This window comes from Phalacrocorax aristotelis, chromosome Z (assembly GCF_949628215.1).
Source record: "Phalacrocorax aristotelis chromosome Z, bGulAri2.1, whole genome shotgun sequence".
In the NCBI taxonomy this organism is placed as follows: domain Eukaryota; kingdom Metazoa; phylum Chordata; class Aves; order Suliformes; family Phalacrocoracidae; genus Phalacrocorax; species Phalacrocorax aristotelis.
Genome location: NC_134311.1, coordinates 52,043,999 through 52,059,252, shown reverse-complemented (window position 1 = coordinate 52,059,252; position 15,254 = coordinate 52,043,999). Strand labels below are relative to the sequence as shown.

Genomic DNA, 15,254 nt, shown 5'->3' with positions numbered 1-15,254 from the left:
GTATGCATATTTGTTCCCATATACTAAATTCCATCTTCAAAACCTGTTTCAAAACTGTTAAATTAATAGCATTCATTATTTCAAAGGCTAGATTCCTGATTTTGGAAAAGTCTATTAAGAAATTTTATCTTGTTTCGTGACTGCTAAGCTTTGTGTCTTGGCAAGCATGATAATACAAAGGTCAAAAGGTAAAAACCAGTCAGTTTACCCAAGCATTAATTTTCTTATTTAAGCATAAAAATCTGTAAGCATCTAATCAACAGGCAACACCATTCTGAAATTCAAAGTTCTCTGTTAACTTGGAGTTGCATATGTTGAGATGCACTTAGTCCAAGTAAATAAATTTTAAAAGTATCATGGTTCAGAGAAAACAGATGCCCAATCTCTGCATAAGTCTTCAATTCATTTAGTATGATCAAACAAAACACAAAATCACACACCACCATGCAACTGAGTTAAAAAAAAAAATTTCAGACACTTTTGTCCGAAAACAAAACAAAAGGAGGAAGCAGCATCTATATTTTATGCAGTAAGATGGTGATTAATACACCTAACAAGGAACTTTAAGTCAGGCTTGTTTTTTTCCCTTTATTTGGACAGGGATTAGTTTCTTATCAAGATATAGAAAAGGTCATAGCATTTTACTGTTTGTTGTTATGTTTTTTTAATTATGAAAACTTACACAAGATTAATTAGTAAACAATGGACTCAGAGATAATGATTTCTTCTTTAGCTTCAGAAAATCATTACTTTTAAATAACTGAAGAACATATGGCACCTTAACAACAACCAAGGTCAGAGCTTTTGCTGTATTAACTATGGCCACAACAGATTCTCCCTTCCTCTTCAGAGACTTTAAGAAACTCCAAAACTTTAGTTTCAAAATCCTAAATGTTTCATAAGCCTCATACTACATTATTTCCTCTCACCCTTCCTTAAACATTTTCTTTTTTATTTTGAGTGTTTCCAAAGCCTCAAGATCAGGTACAAGAAATTAATCTAAAAGAAATGCCTTGCAGTCTACTGAAAAGGAAGAAAAATAGTTCATTTAGGGACTAATGCTCAAGCAGACAGTTAATCTATTAACATTTCTTTCACAGAGTTAAAGTCAGTTGATCTTAGTATTGTAATTACCTATGTATGTGTTTAGGTACTGTGCAGGTACCGATTAATCTGTTTTATCAAGCCAAGGTATCATTATGATATCTTGCGATTCTGTTGTGATATCGTTTATCTTGTGATAAGCAAGATAACTGCTAGCAGATCTGCTGCTGCATCTGTCTCAGAATCATTTACAGTGTGAACAGTGCTGTGCAGCTGAGGACAATTTAGGAAAATGTAGTGATGGAAGCTCAGGGGAAATGGTTCAAGCAAATGACTGTTAAGGGACTGAATGATGTAATTTCTCCCAAAAGAAAATAAAAACTTGGTATCAGCATCAGGTATCAGTAAGGAAAGGAGCAAAAGGACAAAGCCATTGTTGCCAGGAGAACAAATCTCACTTGCAGAAGTGGAATTGAAGAGGCAGTTCTTTGAAGCAATGCAAACCCTAGAGAATGCCCAAAATTTCACAAGAAAATTAAGTCACAGACTTGGTGTGGAATAGGGAGAGAAAATGAAATGCTTGTTTGCTTTTACCTTGTTTAGATATGTATATCACATATAGTATTTAAGTAAGGACTGAATGTATCAGAACACCTACATCTGCTTATAACAGTACTCCATACCAATGGATCAAAAGCAATCACTGGGGTACACCAAAGGGTAACACTCCAAAATAAATACACTATTCCCTTTGTTCCAACAATCAGCAGGTTCTTCTGGAACACCTGATTATTGGAGATGATTAAGCAAACTTTTAGCAATAGAGATCAACAGCGTATTTAAAAGTGTGATAAAACCATTAGTATTATATGCAATAATAATTTCAACTTTGCAAAGAGCCTTTTAACTTAACCAAAATACAAACTAATTCACACGGAAACTAAAAATGCAGCTGGATGAGATGTTGTTTTGGAAAGCTGTGACTCAAAGATTTTAAGATCATTGCATAGGATAACACGACCCTTCAACATAAAACTGTAGCAAAGAAAAAAATACAATGTTATATCCTTTAGACACCCCCCCAAAAGGATAACTTAATAAGGAAGTGGTCTTCTATTTCTCGATAGCACTCGTAGCACAGTCATTCAATACTTTCTAAAATAATCTGACACACAGCATATAGTCAGTTCTTTCCCATTGCACAGCTTGTAAAAGTACTCCTAGCTCTTCTTTTCTTCAACAGCTGCATATAAATATCATCTAGGGACTAATAGTGTAACTAGTCTTTTGGGTCTTTATGAGAACACCTTGGTGATATACTGTGGCTTGAGATACAAGGTACGCAACAGAATCTAATAGTCTGTCCCATCAAAACTCTGTGAAATTCAGTGTTTAGTAGAATGTGGCATTACAAAGTTCATCAGAGTTAGTAATAAGTTTGAACTCTAAGTAGTTATGCTGCAGAATCCTAGCTTCCAGAATGCTATGCAAACGAGATGATGTTTACCCTGACAGCAAGTCACACAAAATGAATTCACACAATGTGTGAATTCAAATTAGCAAGCCCAGAACACGTGCCCAATGTTGAGATCCCACACTGGAAATTAATGAGCCCAGCATGAGTTGGACTAGAATTGCAAGGTACAGCAGTTCAAGGCATTACCTATCATGCCTTATTGCTTACATACATTTTATAACGTTTTGCAAAATATAATGCTAGAAATAAAACACATGGAATTGTGGTAGAAAGCGTTAATAAAATTGTATTTTTTGTCACATGAAAACAGAAAATGAAAACAGAAAATAACTAATTTCTAAGTTCAGTATGCCTCAGCATTACCACACAAATTAAGTGCAATATCTTGCACTATATTACAGACACTAACATAATGTTATTTAAAAAATTATATTCTCAGGAGCTTTAAGTTAGATAAGGGAACCTCAGTTACAAAGCTCTAAATGAGGTGCTGCAGACCTATAGTCCAAGAAATATGGTATTGCCACTCTTCGGAACACATCGCAGGGTTTGTACTATATCTGCAAGACTCAAGATTTGCCCTTGTCAGGCTTCCTAGACTTGTCTGTGCTAGTCCAGAGCCTTGTTCTAGCTTAACTGTAACAGTAATTGTTGAACAGATAGATGTTACGTAATCTGTTTCAATTTTGACTTAACTTCTTACAACTGTGTAGTATAAAACCTATTCTCAAAATGTTGATGCATTGCTCTAGCTAATAGGCAATAATATGAAATAGCTATTCTGTGTAGAATAAACAATCCATGACCCTAGATTAAAAATGTAGCAAAGAGGATCATGAGCATTGGATGACAGTATCCAAGAAGTATCCAGCAAATGTAAGACAGTCCATATATAGTGAATTCACATGTAATACAGAGATAGAAACCAATGAAGAACAAATTAGGTGTAGACTGTGCTAGAAAACATATTAAAAATAGCTGCAAGTGGACCCAGTAGGAGTGGAGCACCCCTCCACCATAATTCTCCAGGCATAACACCTGTGATGGTGGTAACTTGCTGTAACCCTTTCTCAGGTGGAAGCCATTGACCTTAGTAGGCAGAGGCGTAGTAAAAGGGTAAGCATAATGCCAGAGAAAAATGTATGGATACTAGGAATATAACAACTTTAACTGTATTAATAATAGTTCTTCGATTTGACAGTTAAGATTTCAATTAGAGTAATAGTAAATTCTTGGTTTTGCATACAAGGTGTGTTTTGCCCACATAAACCACACAAATTGTAGTACAACAAATTGGTGAAGAATGTGGTTTGGATGCAACAGCAATAGCAATTCTTGGACAATCCCAGCAGTTAAACCCCTCTTTGCCACACCAGAATTATCAGGTATATGACTATATTTGATTAATACATTACAATTTACGTAAGGCCAAAGCTCATGTCTAGTATAGGGGACTCAATTGGCTCCTTAATGTAGGCGGAGCCATAATATTACTTATCTATTCTAAACTGCCAGGTAAGCCTGTACATGTCATAACAAAAACAATGCATTTTTTCTTTCAGGATAGTGTGACATGCATGACAAGCAAAATTGTTATTAACCAGACACAAAGGTAGATAACATAATTCAAATATTCTCATGTTATCCAACACATATGACAAGTTGTTGGTTACGTCCCTTGTATTACCATTATGCCTCCAATTTTAATAAAAGCCACATAACTTTTAAGGGTAAAAAAATCATGACAAAGTGTGTGGGAAGAATTGTGCTATGAGAATACAACAGTTATACTTGACAGACTGTGAAACCTGACAAACTTCTTGCCTTTAGAATCAAAAGAATCAGGTAACCCTTCCCTCATATATATGCTAAATGCATTCTTCATTGCTATCATATATAGACTTAAATCAGTGCTAGTTTGTAAGTGCTTTGTTTTGAAATAAAGAATAATTCTTTCATCAGAAATGCTGTAACATTTACTCCAGAGGTACCTGTACACTGAATTAATGTCTTCACCCTAACTATGGGTTACAGACTTCTTTTTCCATTGCTAGAGCAGTGCTGTCACTCTATAGATTACAGAAATGTCCTATATCTGATTTTGAGTTTGAATTAAGATTTTGATTTAGCGTAGTCATAAAATAACTCAAACTTACAATCATAGGAAGACAACCCAAAAGACAAACCAGTGATCACTCTCATCAATCGCATAATTTACAAACCCACTCCTGTTTTCTGAAACTGTAACAGACAATTTCTGGAGTGGGAGTAACTGGACAAACTGGCTGTAACATGCTTCTGTGAATCTCTCAGTATCCACAGGCTCATCTTTCACAGACTTCAGTATGAAGAACAGGAAGAGATGAACTGCAGTCTGAACACTTGCCTAAATATTTAACACAAGAGAGGCTGGCCTCTGTGTTTTCTGTCACAGCAGCACTCGAAACAGTCTATGCCAGATTTGTTTCTGGATAAGATGAGCTTTTTGTTCACTTCTGAAAATTCCAAAATGTCACTCCCACATTGCTTCTACACTAGCTCTGATCAAGCTAATCCAGTGGCAAAACAAGAAGAGGAGAAACAAATATATATTTTTTTAACCATAAAACTTAGGCAACAATAAAAACAGCAAATAGAAAAATGATTCTCCAATCTCTGAAGGAATCTCTGAAGGAAGCTAGCCGACAGTAACTAGAGCCCTGTTCTCCACCTATCAAATAAATAGCATTATAATATGTAATAAGTATATTCAATAACTTTAATGAACATAAATTTCATTTTTCTATTCTTAACTGGACTATAAAAGCATAAAAGAAAACATGTTTCACAATATATAGTCTTTAAAAATTCTGAGTAGTAACACAGACTGGTCCCATTCTGCATGAATGAAACCATAATCTTTAGAAAGGTTAATGTTCCTAAAAGTATTGAACAACAAACTAGCTGGTCACAATGTTGTTGTTCACAACAACTTGAGTAAATTCTTCTTCTGTAGGAGGGAAAGATAATCTGGATTAGACTCACCTGCTAAAGACAGCTTTCTTATTGCGTTAAGGAAGTCTTTTATACCCCATTGGCTGATTTTGCAGAAACTGACAAAGGGATTCTGACACAGAAAGACAATAAAATAATGGAAACCTGAAGGCTTGTACGAACCAGTTAGTAACATCCAGTTCTGTTCTTTTCAAGGACTGTAAGCAGTCATGTGGTACACATGTCATACACTGCCAAATGTGCATGCACGAACAGCTCACATAAGAACTTAAAAGGGAGACATGAAAGGAGAAACGTGAACAATAGCTTATTTAGAATGACCTCTTTTGTGATAGTGGACTATCGTGGTTTTAATGAAGTCACTCCACCAAGCGCTGCTGTATGGGACACGCTAGAACTTCGATACAAACTGCAGTCAAAGGCAGACAAGTGGTACACCTCAATTGCTAATGCTAATACGTTTTCCTCAATCCCTCTGGCAGCAGAGTGCAGGCCACAGTTTGCTTTCACTTGGAGGGTGTCCAGTACACCTGGAATCGACTGCCCCAGGGGTGGAAACATATCCCTAATATTTGCCATGTTCCCTTTGATGTCGTACATGTTAAAGACCAGTTTTGCTTTTGCAGTTACAAAAATCAAGTAATGAATACTATGACCAGGCACAAAAGGGCCCTGCCTCTGGCCAGGTGGAGGAAAGGGACCACTGGGTTTACTGGACTGTGAGGCTTTGGTGGCTTAGCACATCAGTCCCATGGGAGATAGCTCATGCCATAGCACTTGGGTCAGTCAGAGGAAAAGATGTGAAAAACTGCTTCACACCACAGCTAGGGATAACAGTCCCACAGTGCCAAAAAAGACTGTCGTGATTTAACCCCAGCTGGCAACTAAGTCCTTACAGCCACTTGCTTGCTCCTCCTCTGGTGGGATGGGGGGAAAATCAGATGGGTAAAAGTGAGAAAACTCATGCACAGAGGTAGACAGTTTAGTAATTAAAGCAAAAGCCGCGCACACAAGCAAAGCAAAACAATGAATTCATTCACTGCTTCCCATGGGCAGGCAGGTGTTCAGCCATCTCCAGGAAAGCAGGGCTCCATCACGCGTTAACAGTTACTTGGGAAGACTAACACCATCACTCCAAACATCCCCCACTTCCTTCTTCTTGGTCAGTTGGGGTCAGCTGTCCCAGCTGCGTCCCCTCTAAACTTCTTGTGCACCCTCAGCCTCTCGCTGGTGGGGTGGAGTGAGAAGGAGAAAAGGCCCTGACTCTGTGTAAGTCCTGCTCAGCAGTAACTAAAACATCCCTGTGTTATCAACATCGTTTGTAGCACAAGTCCAAAACATAGCCCCATACCAGCTACTACGAAGAAAAATGAACTCTATCCCAGCCAAAACCAGTACAACAGGGAAATCTAATGCATATAAGATACATTGTTTAAGATTTACAGGTGAGAAGAAAACAGACAAGACAGTATGTGAAAAGTGAATTAAGCAAAATATGCTAGTAGAGATGACCAGTGTTAACATCAGAAGTCTCTGATCCAAATAATATTCCTCTTTTGAATCACTTTTGGATTACCATCAACAATTGTCTGTACCTGCAGAAAATAAAGCTTTCTACATCTTATTTTTTCCTGAAGCCAGTAACAGCAAAAATGGCAAGAGGTAGGTAAATGAAAAGAAAAGGCAGAGAAACTCCTTCCCAAGCAACACAGTCTTATGTTGATGTCTGAGACAACTTCAAAGCTGGTGCTTCTCCAAGTCAGGGATTAGACTAGGTAACCTCCAGAGGTCCTATCAAACCTAGATTATTCTTTCTATGTTTCTAAGCTTGTGTATTGGAGAAAGGAACTTGATGATGGAAAAGCATGTTCAGGGAAACAGGAAATGCACAAAAATTTGCAGAAAAGAGGGTAAACGAGCAGCAAAAGGAGACAATGTTACTCTCCGTCCTCTGCTTCTCCTCATTCCTTTGGAAAAAAATACTTATCTAGTTTTATTAAACACACGAATGAAATTTCATTACTTTCTTTAAATAATAACTACAGCTGCTGCACCTTTCCATGCATTTGCCACGAGGACTGCAGCCAGAAGGCCCTGCTTTCTGTCTTGAGGACAGAAGTTACAATATGTCCTATGGACAGAACTTACCCAATAAACCCAAAGGTGCTTTTTCAAGCAACACTATGTTGTATATGTAACTTCATGTAAGTCCAACTAAAACAATCACAAGAACTCTATTTACACAAAAATTATGCCTTAATAAAAACAGTGTGAATTCAGCTTTTCACCCAAAAAACTATTTTGGCAATAAAAGAACTTTGATTTAATCACTTTTTTTCCAAGTTATAATACACTAGTTGGTAGAATCTAACTTAAAATATATATTTAACTTCACATCTTAATAAACATACAAATTCCAATAATCTGCAACTTACATAGCTCCATTAGTGTAGACTGTGTCACCTCCCTCCACATACTGAACCTGGGCTGGGTAGACATGCTGTACCTGTTGCACAGTCTGCACTTGCTGTACCTGAAACAAGAACACCAGAAATTTGGGATATTGTAAAGAAGGACCGATGCTTCAGTGCACCTAATGGCTTCTGAACAATATGGGATATCTCTGTTCTCGTAATTATTTAAGGTATGTCACAGCCATAGCAAAGAAAGTTACTGTTCTTACAGAGTATTTGTGCTGTAAGTCTGGTAAATGGAACCCTAACACTGAAGATGCATGCTCATGGAGCATACATATCTTCAGTGCCAAAATCAGAACTAACTGGAAAGCATAATAAGGATGACTATGCTTTGCACCAAGCTGAAGAATTACATTTGCTATGGAAGAAAGTATCATTTGGCTATATGTATGCCTTGTCTTATTTCATTTCAGTCCTGAGTATTACAAGCCTTAAAATCATAGCTCAAATGTGTTGCAGTAAGTTTACAAATAAAGGGTCACATTAAGATGGTTCAGCTCTTTACTGGAGTTAAACTACAGTGAATAAAGCTTTTTCTCCCAGCAATGCGTCGATTCAAGGTACAATTATGGATCAAAACCCCCAATCTGAGTAACCCCTTTCCCAGAATATCATCAGCCGTAACAAACTCCGACAAAGCCTGGTTTTATGTCAGTGAGCTAAACAACAAAAGGCAGTAAGGCATGGATTATCTTCACATATATTGCTGGGATGGCAGGCCTGCTTTGTAAAAGTACACAAATCAATTCCTTTGATTCATATACTACTTAGGGAAGCTCTAGGCTATGCAATTTCATCCCCAGACTTAATTTTTTATCTTCTGCCACAGTAAAAAATTCCATATTTCACACCTGCCATCATTTAGAGAAGCCATATTTTGGCTCAAGACCAGTCAGAATCTAAAAGATGTGAAAGGACTTAGAGACTTCACAGACAGGTACAATTTGACCCAATGAACTGAATCAATAAAGTGACAATGCATTTAACATAAACTACTTTTAAGTGACTGTTATTTGTCTCAGATATTTTGTTATGAGGCAACTTCAGCCTGATCCAGTTGGACCTAAGGATTGCAAACACCGTAATCCCAGACAAATCTGGGTTTCTTGCATTGAATGGATCATCTCTAATAGCTCTTTGAGAATACCCTAGTGTAAGACCTTCAACTCTGCTGTATTTTAAAAAGTTCTGTAAATAAACATATTTTTCCTAGTCTTTTATAGTATTGATTCAGACTGTGAAAGGAAAATCTAGATTTTCACAGAAACCTTCTCTTAGGTTGACATTAAAACCTGAATTCTGAAAAAACCAAAACACCCAAGGTTTTGAATGCAGCTATACTAGCATAATAGAAAATCAGAAAACAGAAAACTGCTGTCCATCAACAGCCATGAGACACAACATGATGGTTACAATTTCTATCAAAATCCAGTTTTCTGATTTCCCACACAAATTTTTACATAAATTGACAAAGATACCTGAAATACAAGTTTTCAGCTTCAAAAAATACACCTTAATGATGTTTTCTAATTATTAAGGTAAGGAACAGCTGTGTACACTTCCTCTCCTAATAATGTTTAGTTATTTAACAGAAAGATACAGTTTTCAAAGTCAACACAAAAAACTGATCCAAATTATGCATGTTACTAGGCTTTACAACAATTTTTTTAAAATAAAACCATAAATAGCTGTGTTGTTCAAACATCTTTTCAAAGAATTGAACTACTCTTATTTCTACCACCTTTGACTTCATAATTTAAATGAATTCCAATCATAATTTCATGGGATAGCCTTGATCTAAGTCCACTATAAGAAGGTTATGCCTGTAAGCTTGCTATTAAATAGTACCTCTCAATATTCAAATTTGCCGATCTGTGACAAAACCATCTAATCATGCAATAATTGTCTAAAACGTATATGTGCTTTACTGGGAAACATATATGCAACATATTATGATAGTTTTAAGTTTGACTCTGAAGTATGTCTTATGCTTGGGTGATTCAAATTCTCCAAACTTTAAGCAATAGGAGAAGGGGCGTCATTGTTGATCAGTCTGTTACAGAGCACCAAACTGATCTCTTTAACCTATACAGTCAGAAAACACCTTGAAAGCAGGCTTTGTGATTAAAACCAGTAATTTGTCACCTGCCATGTAATGGATATGCTCTATTTTCTGTCCCAGTAGTACAGCTGGGGAAACACTATGGAAATTACACCGTTATCAGTATGAACTCCATGTTCTTGTCAATGTTTTTCCAATACAGTAATAAAAAAAGCCTATATTAAAAAGTTATTTTGCTTCAGCTTCTCTGAAACTCAGTACTGCTACAGTTAAGTTGATTATGATGCTCACCACATTGCATTGCAATGTACATAACAACCTTAAGGTAGAGAAGTTAGATGTAAATATTTTTCCTGTCAAGAAATGACAAATAAAATAAGTAAGTGGCCTTTAGGATGGCCTTGTATATGAAAATTCTGCCATGCTGAAGATCTTTGTTGTATGATGTCTCCAATACTAATTTTATTTCCTATTTTACTTCATTTTGGGAAAAATGTTTTCATGAGAATTAAATCTAGTGCCTCTGGATTTTCTTTTTAAATTCCACTGACAGGAAGAAATGAAATGCATATATCTACATTCTATGAGCACAAAATTATTTGATAAGTTGGTTACGAGAAAAAAAAACACCACCAAAAACAAAACAAAACAAAAAATTTATGGAAATTGTAAAAAAAATTTATTTCCTTCTGTTTTATCGTTTTCCTTGCACCTTATATTAAGCTGTTAAAGGAATTGTATCAGCTATGTTCTTTAGTTTTTGGGGCAGAGCAGAAACTAGAGATCACAGACAGAACATTCAACAGAGATCTAAACCTAAATGGCCTTCTTGTATTAAAAAATACTCCAAGTATTAAATGATTCAGACTGAAAACAGAAAACACAATGAAATATTTTTTAAATGTGGCAGTATACAAGTTCAAAAATTGTATGTTCTGGGGTGGACTAGTGACCTAGTCATGGTAATTATTATTGTCTGGCTGGAAAACAGAAAATTAATTTACTTGTATAGGAAATAATGAGTTAAGTAGGGTCAGACAGAAGATCTCTCATCCCTCTTGCTTCATGATTCTGTCCTGAAATAAATAACTAGAACAGGATTAGAAGTAAGCAGCTGAAATGTTCCAGGAGAACAAGAGGAGAATGAAAACTTGTTTCAATACATATGTGTAACTATAATTACTAGTTGAAGGAAAAAAAAAAGGAAAATTAATTATATTCTTAATTATACTACCTCAGAGGAATAAATTATGAACTAAGTTATACTGTATCTATGAGAATTTGTCAATAAAAATAAAGTGCATAAAAGCATAATGGAATGCAGAAATTACATTGAAGCATAAAAACAAAATTTAAGAGAGAATTTTGATTTCCAATAAAAAGTGCTTATATTCAAAGTACTACTAAGCAAAGAGTAGAACAATAGGGCAAAATATATAAGAATATCTAAACTCCATTTAAAAGAGAGCATAAAATTATCCACAATGCCTATGCAAACAACTTGGATGTGTATCATTTTCTGTTCTTAGAGATAAAAATAATTTTTCTATCTTCATTAGTCCAGATTACTTCTGGCAAGCAACATATAAATAGCACATGCTGTAATATTCTAAGCACATTCATATTTATGTAATGGCTAATGTCAGCTCATGATTATGTTTTTCATATGCTAAACATGATTTTGCATTAAGAGCAATTTTGATTAACTGGAGATGCAGACTTCTGCTAATGTTACAATGCTTTGTGAACATGATGGCCATCGTGTATGGCGAATATGAAGAAATGCTTTGCTCAACTTATGATGCATGGATATACTTTTATAAAATATATTATATGACTATTTTTAGTTTTATTTCTCCAATCCTTCCATATTGCATAGCATAAGCTAGAAAGTAAGGTGAATTCTGAATCCTTAGAAAGTCATTGCACTGTGCTAAAGAAAGCCTGTTGAAAAAGCAATGATATATTAGTGAAAAACCCCTGCATCTGAGGAAACAAAAGACACAGAAAATTCCTCAGCCTACTAAAATGGAATTTACTTACATTCCCACCTTTTTGGTGTTTCTCTTGTTGCTTTCTGCTTATGTGTGGACATGTTTGTCCCCTTACCAGTCCCCTCTATCTCATCTCAACAGGGACACTTTCACCAGAGGGAAAGCCCTGGTTTTCATTAATGGTACGTTTTTTTTCCTATTTTTGGAGCATCACAGCAGACTATTATGACCTCAATCTTATATTAGCTATATGCAAATTAGGGATTTGTTTTAGTTGAATATATCAGAAGTTATTCTTTCACTATTTGCTCAGAAGAAGGATGCCTCGGTACAAATACAGCTGTAGGAAAAAGGCTCTTAGTCCACCCTTGCATTTATTCAGCTTGCTCTTATTCAGGGAAAAAAATGTTTTATTTTGAAAAAGATATCATACATTTTGTGAGCATAAATAAAACACTGATGCCATGAAAACAACCCCAAATTAATGAATGCATGAGATGTCATTTAAGTATGGTGTATATACAGGAATTAAAACATGGGAAACAACGACCTGCCTAGGAAAAATGAAATGCTATAGACTGCTTTAATATTAAGAAAATCAAATTAATCTAAAATGGCTTTATTCACTAAAAAGTACTAATAAATTACTGTAAATATGAGAACTCCGAAGTTTCAGCTTACACCAAGTTGTTGCATATACACACTTACGTTACAGTATCTTTGAATTTAACAAAAATTAAGAAGTGCCCTATTGTTTTAGTGAACTATATTCACAAGATAATAAAATCCAAATGTAAATATTCGCATGTATTTTGGATACAGCTGACATTAGTATGTCTTTTAGAAACAACAAGAAAAAACAAAAGAATATCTTACATATTATGCACCCAAAACCTTCCCTCCAACTTTCAACACTGTTAACTTTGAACATGCAGAAATAACAAGCCCTTCTCCTGCCATCTAAATAATGACTTTATGAAATTAGTACTTTTTCTCCTGATTTTTTTTAGGCAAATTAGCCAATTCCTATCAATGTACATAAAGCTCATATTAACCTTAGGCAAATGCAACCTACACAGAGCTAATTCCTCATGGCAGATCATACCTACAATCTCCTCAGCACCGTGCTTGTTTCCATATTTGATATTCCTTCTTCTTTTTTTAACCCTACAACTGAAATTACCTATCCCACCTACATCCTTCATCACATTTCCTGCTGGCATACCACATTCACATCTTCACTCTTCCTTTTCTCCTCACCACACATCCACTTCCATAATCTATCCTCTCTCTCTACACAAATCTCCCACACATACTGTGTTTTAATCACTGCAATACTGTCTGCATTGCATTTCCCAGCATTCTTACTGCATCTTCAATCCCTGTAAAATTTTGAAGAAACTACCCTTCCTTGGATGGGTTGATTCTTTAGTTCTCCTTTCTGAAATATCATGCTGATTCCTACAGTCACTGTTAAGAGTTAACCAGAAAAATATAATCTAATATCCCCACAGGTAAAAATAACCCAAAATAATGATGGAGTACTCTATGAAAGGGAATGCTCAGAAGCAGCAGTACTAAATGAGATGCATGTAAGGTTGATCAGGGACAGTTTTATATACTCAGTGCAACAAAAAAAAAATCGGTTTCTGGTTCCCATTAAGGTATAATCAAGAAAGAAAAAAACCCAATATACCCCTGGGCTTCTGTGTTTTGACATGAGCATTACATTAATAAAGGACAACTGGAATAACTGCAGAAAAGATATAGACAGTCGGTGACAAAGATAAATGCATTGTTTATGTGGGGAAAAAAAGGAGCCAATTCTATCCTAGTTTTCAGAAAGGTAGAAACTTTGCACAAGCAAAGCCCTGCTCATTCTTCATTTGCTTGTGACAAAAAAAAGAACAGAAATGCATAGATGATCCTATCCTTAGAGTTCAATCAATCCAATGATTAGAAATACGATACTATAAAATATCCTTTATGCCACTAACTGGTTACCAATCTTCAATCCCTCACACTGATCAGTACTTCACATGGATAAAATTCAGTATGTAATGTTAGACCATCGTACATATATCCCATTTGCTTAAAGCAAGCAACTGTGTAGCACTACCAAATTGCCTTCTTTTATCTGAAAAGCTGAAATACAGGAATAACAAAGAACAAATCACATAACCTACATATATTAAACATCTGTCATCATGAAAGAACATAAAATCAGGCAAATTAACTAGATCATATTTCAAAAAGAAAAGAAGTCTTGCACTTCACAAACCTTACAAAATATTTAATCAGACAAAATCTCCTACAACGGTTAGCTAAGTTCAAGCATCACGGAAGCTTCAATTAAAACCTAAAGTAGTATTCGAAAGCCTCTATCCTAATAACATTCAAGTAAAGAGAGTGACACTGTTTAATGGTCTGAACTCAGGAGAAAATATTTCAAACAATTCCTGATTCACTAGTGGTGAATACTACGAAAATACAGAAAGACAAGCATTAAAATAAAATTTTACATGTCCAAACTGAAAGTTTTTCTGAATCAGTTTTTTTAAAAAACAAGCTTGCATCCTAAAAGATACAGGAAGATATAAGCAGAAACTATAGTAATGAAACTATCACAGAATCACAAAGAATCACAGGTTGGAAGGGACCTCAGGGATCGTCTAGTCCAACTATGAGACATTATAAACTGAGTCTGTACCTCAGGAAAAAAATGCTAGTGAAATATGTGAGGCTGTGGAAGACACAAATTGGAACGCACCACCTGGAATACTAGAACTAAACAAATGCTGAGGAATTTAATTTAGGGAAAAGTGCTCCACTGGAACAGAAAAAAATTACACTATTTAATAAACTATGTCCAGTTCTTATACTATTGATTCTGAATCTGTGAAGTCAATTTTTGATGAAAAACCAGATCAGATGTCACTCAGAGTACCCGTCACATGGACAGCTAGCTTCTGTGTATTCCTGAAAAGTCCTGGACAGCACGCCATGTGACATGATGGCTTCACATTCAGTTCCTGTTTTCTACCTCCATACTTTTCTTTTTTTCCTCCTCATTTTCTTCAGTCACCACTCCTTCCAAAGCCTGTGGGTACGGCATAGTTGAGTGACCATCTCATGTAACAGAGGTGTGCACTGTGCTGGCTGCTACAAAAGTCGTCTTACTTTCCTGGCAAATGCACATCATGGAT

At 35.7% G+C, this 15,254-nt stretch overlaps 1 protein-coding gene across 4 annotated transcripts in view; it reads right to left on the bottom strand.

Annotated features, from left to right (window-relative positions):
• Positions 1-15,254, bottom strand: part of RFX3 (regulatory factor X3) — a 131,887-nt gene that overhangs the window by 41,629 nt on the left and 75,004 nt on the right. For all 4 annotated transcript variants that reach the window (XM_075078543.1, XM_075078542.1, XM_075078541.1 and 1 more), the window contains exon 3: positions 7,951-8,048. In XM_075078543.1, coding sequence (XP_074934644.1) covers positions 7,951-8,048 — 98 coding nt within the window. The remainder of the gene's footprint in view (positions 1-7,950; positions 8,049-15,254) is intronic.